Below are 9,195 nucleotides of genomic sequence, written 5' to 3' on the forward strand. Positions count from 1 at the left end.
ATTCCAACTATCATGTAGCGGCGAACGTCTTCTATCTTCTCGCTTCTTTCTTCTATCTTCTATCTACAAACGAGCGGGTCGACACAGATAAAAAATCAGTCTCTTGAGACGATAATGTCCGAACTATCCCGCCCGTACCGGTCGCGAGAAAAGTCCAAGGGTCTACAGGAGTAATCGCTGCCACCACTACTCTAATTAAGGGAGAGTAGGCCCTAATGACACAACGGAGATAAAAAGAGATGATAAAATAATTACTAGGGATGATGAATAGTTTTGATGCTGAAAAAGTTTGAGAAATGATGTGTGAACAGTATGATGAGTGAAGCGCGATTGTTGACACCCCACAACAACCCATCGTTATATATCAACGCAACAACCCCCACGATGGAACACCCCATGACCCCACCTCCCCGTGATCTTACACTCAAGATGAGTGTGACGGCTTCAGTTAAACCTTCCACTTAACTCCCACTTTAGTTGTTCACGTTCGGAAGTAAAAAATATTAATTGAAGTCAGCTGTAAATACTAATAAGAGGTACAAATTCTGCTCCCAAGATTCTAAAGTTTTATGATTATGAGAATAATTTGATGAAAATATTTATGAAAATGTACTTATTTTCATGGAAACAAAAGGGTAATTACAATGTATAATTTTTTTTTGAATAATCTTGATATGGTAGCTTTTTGTTTGAAAATTTGAACTCATAAAAAAATGTTTGGATCAGGATTAATAGGTTTTTAACTAAAACTATGAGATAAATGTACAGGTTTAAAAATTTTACTAACTCAATGTTTACACTTTTATTTGTGTTTTAATTCAATTTACAAACTAAATTTCAACTGTATCTGAAATTTACTTTGTAGTCGGTTGTACAATGGTTGTTTACGGTCTGTGCCGATTTTGGAGTCGATCGATATAATTTGTGCAGGATTTCAATACAGATCTAAATACACATTTACAGTTAATAAAACATTTTAAAACTTATTACTGCGTATCCACCTGGCCTATACCTAGTAGTAAATACACACTATCTCGTTAATATAATTAATGTATACAGTTAATAATATCTCATTAATAGCATTAATGTATTCATACTTACCGTGTTGGTACTCGACTATATTTTTTTGTATGTTTTGTCAGTTGTCTTTCAAATATACAATAGAAAGAATATTTTTATAGTACTGTTAATAAAAAAAGGTTAAGTATCAAACATTAATACTTAAAAACTCGAATACAAACGACAGTTACTGTATTTAGACGATATGATACGACCACCTTGTGTTGTTCACTAATATTTACACCCAATATACTCCACTCTACTCTTGTATATGTCTTATATGTGCATTTTCACCTTTTTCAATTGGGTGAAAATAATTTAGGTGAAATCCGTCGATATCGACGGTTAATGTCAAGACTTACGCTAAATCATCTACGGAAAGTAAGGTGTAGTGGAATATACTTGAGTGAAGTTGGTTTTTATTCTCGGATTGTTAGGCACCTCCTCGTTCCAGTTGCTGTAAACTACTATTATAATTTGACAAAATATGGACACGGCTCAATGCGTGCCCTTCTGCACTTGTATTATTTTTATTGCATTACACAATCAAAGATTTTCCAATGACTGGAAACATGTATGACAATAAACCATAAGCCTGTGATGGTCTGTCTATAATATGATCAAATATAGGCAAAAGTGGTGAAAAAAAGCAGACAACAAACCGTACAACAGATATAAGATAGGATAGTTCAATAAGAAATTACTGTGAGAATTCTGCGATAAAAGGATTTTCCATTGATTTCGTAATGGAACGTTATATTGCAAAACATGACATGATAAAGAAGAAAAACAATTTTAAAATCAGAAATTACCACTGCATATACCTCTTTTGGACAATTCAGTAACTCCCAATAAACGTGTGTTGTTTAAAACAAAATTTAAAAATTAACAGCTGTTCCATCAAAAAGTATTATTATGCACATGGCCAGAATGTAAACAAATCTGTCGAGGGATCTTTAAAAGGCTTCTGGGGCAGATCCCTAAGGGAAATTATATTTGTTTTCCTTTTGATAACTCATCAACAGACCAAGACCTTTATTTTGACACCCCTACCTCGTTTCTACGCCCAGTCGTTCTCTCAAATTAATGGAGACAAAGTTTCCAATTACTTAAATATTTAGATTCCCCCATATTAATATTATGGGAGAAAACCCAACTTCGATGGAAGATCCTGCCCAAACTAATAAAGATATGAAAAGAATTGAAAAACACTTAGCATAACTACAGATCAGGGCCATCGTTTTGACACATTTTAATCATCAAACTGTCCAAAAATGAAGTTTAAATGTTTTGTGCATTTTCACCTTTTTCTATTGGGTTCATATTATGGTATTAAAAGTAAAACGAACATTTAAATGAATAGGAGATACAATTTATTTTATTAAATGAATAGATACAATTTATTTTAAAGTACCTAGGAAATAATCACCTTTTAGATAAATTACAATATGATAATAAATTAAAAAACACTTTTTAAAATGCTATGTTTTAAACACACTAAAAAGTGAAAATAATTAATAAATATCTTAGGAGAATAAATACATAAATTATTTTCTACTGTTTAGTCTTTAATATGTAAATATGTTGAATCTATATTATATGGCATGTTAATACATAACCAAAAACCTTATTATATGTAAGTGTTTTATATATTTAGAATATCTTGAGAACAGAACTTGTACCTCTTAACATCTGCTCATCAAACTGTCAAATTTAAGTATCTATAATTGACTTAAATTAATTGATATATTTGCATTCTTTCAGAATGTAAACATGGCAAATTTGGAAGCAAATGGGGCGTAGCCCAAGGAAAATATGAAAATTAAATGATATAATATTACATTGTCAACCATCTGTGCATTGTCGTCCATTTGTGAGCTAAACTTCAAGCTTCTCTTTAGCTCATAAATAATACTTTTACTACTATTCAGATTCGTTAATACTGAAGATTTACATATATACCTCGCCGAACCAAACTTCCCCGAGACCGTTGTCAATAGAACTGGCTGAATGACGTTCTTCTCAGTCAACAACATAGATAGAAAGCCCCACCCCATACTATCCTCTGTATGAGTCATCCAATTCCATAGCTTGCCTGACGAAGTCACTTATTGTGCAGTGAGTTTCTTGTTCAGTTGTTTCTTCTAGAACTATCCGGCCAAACCCCCGCAGATGGGTGACATAAGCAAATGGCAGTGACCAGAATACATTTTTTATCTGGTCACTGTCAGCTGCTATTGGGAACCGACCATTCATTTTCCATGTTAAGATTATGGTCTTAACCATAAGGTCAGCGGTGCCTCAAACTGTCGGTTCCGTGTTCGTCCCGAACAGGACGAAGGTTGCAAAATCATTAATCTTTGCCAACCTGCCCAACATTTGCATGAAGTTTCCATGATGTTGGCGGAGTTTTTCTTCCAGTCTTTTTTTCAGATCTGCATATTCGGTATTTTCCCCTTGTATATGGTTGCGGGATAGTACCCGCACCTCCTCGGAAATGATCTTATTCATTTCCCTAGCCCACTGTTCGATGGTTTCCCATCGAACGGTCACTAGGGTGTCATGGAGGTGCATTGTACCATACAACGTTAGACAGAAGTCTAACGCCCGGCTTTTCTTTTCGTCTTCACATGATCTTAAAACACTAATCAGTTCTACAAGATCTCGCACTTGCTTACCAGCAATAGATACCGTTATGAATCTGATTTTATCCTTAATTATTCTGGTGTAGTTTACAGTGAAGTTTTTGTTTATCATTGATTCTTCAACCATTCTTTCAACCAATCTTTGTGTAGCTATATATTGATTTGGCCGTATACAGTTCATCTTTGGTTGGTCTTCGATCGCACGGCCACCCTTGAAAGGATCACTGATGTTGACACCCAATGCAAACCACTCTTTCTCTACGGGTCCGGACCCGTAGAGAAATCGTGGTTCACATAGGGTCATCGGCGGGCTCATTGGTGGTGTTGGTTTGAATGAGACTCCTTTTAAAATGTTTGACTGTTTTTGTTGTTGTTGTTGTTGTTGTTGTTGTTGCTGATTGCATATAGATTTAAGTGGTTGTTCATAGTCTCTCTTCCTACCGCTGCCGCTAGAGGCTGAATGGCCGCTAGAGGATGAACCCGCGTCAGACCCACTCTTCAATTTTTCGCAATCTCCTCTTCCTGCACTATTTTGTATTGTCTGTTTGCGTTCTCCTGGATGTTTAACGTTGAAAAGTGGTGGTTCCATCGGGTTTGAAGTGGTGGGCTTTCTAGATGATGGTGACTGAAAAGAACGTATTTCAGCCAGTTCTATCGACAACGGATCTATCGGTCTCGGATGTGTTTGGTTTGGCGAGATGTTCGATTTGTTTAAGTGTAATGTAGGGGACTTGCGAATTTCCTGTCTGTCGACTATCGTCTGTTTTGATGTTCCGCCTGTAAAATGACTAGACATAGCCTGTTCGGTGCATAGTGGAATTAAAGGGGAATGAGGATTAGACTCTCGACATGGACTCATTGTAAAACGTTGAAGGTACTCATCGGTGTTTGTTTCGACCAACTCATCGTCGAGTACATTTGGATGATCCGGTAATCCAACCTTCCCAGCCGAGGAATTGCTCACAGGGAAGAATCCTGATGTCTGTTCCTCGGTAGTAGAAGGGATGGATACCTGAGGATCCAAGAAAGCCTTTCCAAGAAAGAATTTGGTCCATTTTGCCATATCATCTGACTGATGTGGTATCCGATCCTGTAAACAAAAATACATCTTAAAATCAATCTCAGGTTTTGATGTCAAGGGACTTTAATTAAATTAACAATAAATTTGACATTCTGATTGGTAAAAACCTTTAGAGGAAAAACCCTGAGGTTCTTATTGTTTGAAATTCCCAATCGGTGGATATAGACCTGTTTGCAAAATAGAAGTTTATTTTACAAACTCGAATGTAGATTTATTTTTACCTTAAATACGTTAGCCAAGGTTGTTAAGAGTAAATTAAGAGTAAGAGGTTGTTAAGAGTAAATTTAACTTTGTTTGTTGGAAGTAAATTCGCAATCGGTAGATATAGACCCCTCACTAAAATGGTGGGGGGGGGGGGGGATATGCTCATTTGAGTACCGGAATCCATTGGTAACGGACAGATACTTAAACCACTTTTTAACAACTCGTTTGTTATTACCAATGTGTGAAATATCACGTGTGGTTTTTCTCTAAAGATATTAGTATGAGTTTTTCTAGAAACTATGTGACTTTATTTAATTCACCAATCAAAATGTCTAGGTTTTCAAACTCCAACTTATTCCAAACAACACTGTATTTATTTTAAAATTTAAACATGTTGATGATTATTTTTAAACACGAACCCAGTGTAAATGCGCTTATTAATATTTCCTTTTATACACACTTAAACATTCTAATGTTTTCTTTTCAATCTTAATTATTCTGCTGTTTGTCCAATTTATGTCAAGTAAGTATAATGGTTTGGTAGCGGTATTAAAAAGAAAACCAAACTTCTTAGGATAGTCTTGAGGGGTTTTATTTAAACGTGACATATGCATACGTAAATATTCATCATCTTGTAACATTTTACTCATATGTTTGCAAAACTCATATGTTTGCAGGTGTGGTCTGTGTCGAATATATGTCTGCTACGGGAAACATTATCATAGTTTATTTGTCTTCGTTGTGCATCACTCTAGTTCCAATTTTATTGATCGTATGGCCGGTAGGCATCGGATTAGTGTTTTTTTTTTCCATTCACGAGTGCCGATCTATTTTGAAGCTCAATTGAATATGATACACCTAAAATTGAGTCTTGTGTAGTAATGGATAATAAAGTGAAAATAAGATCGTTCAAAAATGGAATTTCTATAAATGTCAACCAATCGCAAAAGATATAGTGAGGAATAACAAGAAATGGTCCCAGCTACTTTTAGTGTTTGTGTACATTTATTTTTGGATTGGCGTTTGACTTTAAAATAAGCATTCAAACCAACTTAAATGAGATTAATCTCTAATTGATGATATTGCAGACAGATTTGAGGACAATAATATCAATGACAAATTAATGTATTGCAAACAACAGTTAAAATTAGCTGTGAGCAGGAAAATATCTTACGGTTCAATGATACTTGTGTTCTTTGTATCTATATTTTTTTAATTTCCTGGTGCTTACAAGAAAATTAAACAAGTAATTTTTTACGATGCCTCATCCTGTCTACCTAAAAACATTCACTTCTAGGGTCAATCCATCTGAAGTGATCCAATATAAAAATACTTGGTTGCTTGACCATTTTGTATTTTGACAATAATTTTATGTTAAACTTTTTATAATTCTGACCTCAAAAAAGTTTTTAAAATATTTTTATTTAGTTCCGTTTAGAAGTTGCGGCATTTTTTTCAGACCGCACACGGCGTTTGGGGGATTTGCATGCATCGCCGATAAATTAAATATTTTTCTTCAGAATAGAGCTAGAACAAGGTATGGTAAAATACTAAGGACACAGAAAAACGATCTGCCATAAGAAGAAAGGATAATATAAAGTCAAACAAAAGAAGGAAAATTGAAAAACTTAGCTCATAAGTATAGTTTGTCGGCGTTTAATTAATTCTATCGTCACCAATAAATAATCTATTTTTACATTATATGTTGTTTATTTCTTTAATATAGCCTACTATTTGAGATATTTATTTAGCACAACACAGAAAAAACATTTAGATTTTTAAAATGTAGATTTTAAAATGTAGTATTACCAATAGGTAAAACTGGAGGCAACTGCTTAACAAATTCGTCAAAAATTAGTGCTGGCGATTTTGTCAGGTTGGTAAATTTATTAATTATATTTGGAATAATTTGTGAGATAAATTTATCATTCTTTGAATTGTTCTAAAATATAACAAACCAAAAGTAAATAAAAAATACAAGATTATGCATTTTCAAATAGAGAATAATAAATAGTTTGAACAACCAAATTTCTGCTCCGACTAGACGGTTGACATCGACCATTGTTAAATAAGTGTTTGGTATTGTTTAGCGGTATGTTATCTTAAATGTTGACTTTAGTTTTGTTTATGCGGAGTTCAAATTTATGGAGGTTTTACTGTTGTGAAGCTTAAACAATAAAACAATTGTTTTTCCTTTTTATATTAACTAATGAAAAGATCTACATACCATCGAAGGACATAAAGATGGGAAAGTCGGAACGGTAGCAGCATATGTGTCCGAACGATTTTCAGATTCCAATTTTCTATCCGGGTGGGGTTCGGTGGGTGCTTCATATATACTGGAGGTTCGTTGATTGATCTGTAAATATAAAATGGAAATTATAAATCAAATAAAGTAAATACAAATAATCCTATGTTATTATATTATTTCATAAATTCCAATGATTCTTTACTTGGATATAACTGCTTTTTGATTTTTGATACAGGGAAGAAGTATTTTGTTAGTTCTATATCATGTGTTGTGCATTTTCAAATTAAGAATAATAAATAGTTTGAAAAAGCAGATTTCTGCTCCGAAGACAACTGCCTTTTATGATGTTTCCAACTTTTGACAATTCTGTGACAGGGGTTATTTATTTATATATTTTCCAAGGAAAGATTAAAACATACAGCTGATCACAAACTGCAAACATTACTGCATGTTCTTTGGTGTTTACTCGACTTGTGTTGTGGTTCATTAAGGCTAGACCTCAGTTGATTGATTTAAATTATAAACCATGGAATGGTGGAAATGGGTTTTGCTTCCTTTGTAATTAAAATAAAAAATGGAATGGTATTCCATTTTATAACAGCAAGTCAAATTAGAAAGTATAAATTAAAATGGTTGGGTATGATTTATCGACTCAAACCGAGTTTATTTTATATATTAAAATGGGAGGATTGGAGTATTCTTTTACTTTTAAGGGAGGTTCGGTATTATAGATGGAATTTAATCCAAGAATTTAATTTTTTAATATTACTTTCTGGTACTTGTATATAGATAGGTACCAATATTTAAATGTTATCTTAAATGTTGACTTTAGTTTTGTTTATACGGCGTTCATATTTTATGGAGGTTTTACTGTTGTGAAGCTTAAACAATAAAACATTTTTTTCCTTTTTATATTAACTAATGAAAAGATCTACATACCATCGAAGGACATAAAGATGGGAAAGTCGGAACGGTAGCAGCATATGTGTCCGAACGATTTTCAGATTCCAATTTTCTATCCGGGTGGGGTTCGGTGGGTGCTTCATATATACTACTGGAGGTTCGTTGATTGATCTGTAAATATAAAATGGAAATTATAAATCAAATAAAGTAAATACAAATAATCCTATGTTATATTATTTCATAAATTCCAATGATTCTTTACTTGGATATAACTGCTTTTTGATTTTTGATACAGGGAAGAAGTATTTTGTTAGTCCTATATCATGTGTTGTGCATTTTCAAATTAAGAATAATGTTTTTTTACTTGGATATAATTGCTATTTGATTTTTGATACAGGGAAGAAGTATTTTGTTAGTTTTATTTCATGTGCTGTATTATTTGGCCATACTAGTGGTTCTGATGTAATATTAACTTCAATTTTAACAGGAGCTCGACTCTTAACTTATATTTCAATATTCTTTGTACTAACAACCAGCTTTACTTCGTAGCTTCAGAATTTGTGACATATATTTTATATACAGAGTGTCCAAAAATCACAGGTTGGTTAAATATTTGTTGAAATATTTGAAATACAGATACAAAACATTGCACACAATTCTGAACATATTTAATTATTTACTATTTTTAAGTGCGTTTAAAACGTGACTTTTAAAAAATATTTATATTTATAAACTATACTTATAAATAGGTGTATTACAATATAAAACTACTATTACTTACATGGTTCATGTCGGAGCGTTGTATTGACGTTTTTTTCTTAAAAAATTCTCGGTTTAGTGTGAAATTTAATTTTAACAAACTGACAATAAACTTTTCGCCGTCTCGGCCCATCTCGGTCTCCAAACGCGATAATGTTTGTTGAAAAATTTAAAAAAATTTTGCCTTACTTTTTTTTGCTATCGTGCAGAAATTGTTGTATATGATAAATATTGAACTCAAAATGCATGAATGTTTGGAATGTACTAGATTCAGGCCCAATTTATTCAAATAA

General features: G+C 33.1%; 1 protein-coding gene across 1 annotated transcript; it reads right to left on the reverse strand.

Annotated features, from left to right (window-relative positions):
- Window positions 1-2,528: 2,528 nt before the first annotated feature.
- LOC128989022 (uncharacterized) lies at window positions 2,529-8,933 on the reverse strand. Its single transcript, XM_054410876.1, has 4 exons — window positions 8,925-8,933; window positions 8,180-8,314; window positions 7,217-7,348; window positions 2,529-4,794 (listed from the first exon to the last, which is right to left on the reverse strand). Exons 1-4 carry the CDS (start codon window positions 8,931-8,933, stop codon window positions 3,361-3,363), a joined length of 1,710 nt encoding a protein of 569 aa, XP_054266851.1. The 3' UTR covers window positions 2,529-3,360.
- Between the last annotated feature and the right edge of the window lie 262 nt (window positions 8,934-9,195).

The sequence above is a fragment of the Macrosteles quadrilineatus genome, unplaced genomic scaffold (assembly GCF_028750875.1).
Source record: "Macrosteles quadrilineatus isolate MER2022 unplaced genomic scaffold, UCM_ALF_1.0 Scaffold_3__2_contigs__length_128488019, whole genome shotgun sequence".
Taxonomy (NCBI): domain Eukaryota; kingdom Metazoa; phylum Arthropoda; class Insecta; order Hemiptera; family Cicadellidae; genus Macrosteles; species Macrosteles quadrilineatus.

Coding starts and splice junctions, on each gene's coding strand:
- LOC128989022 (XM_054410876.1), bottom strand. Junction 7,349..8,179: donor CATCTTTATGTCCTTCGATG/GTATGTAGATCT, acceptor TTATATTTACAG/ATCAATCAACGAACCTCCAG. Junction 4,795..7,216: donor CATCTTTATGTCCTTCGATG/GTATGTAGATCT, acceptor TTTTGTTTACAG/GATCGGATACCACATCAGTC.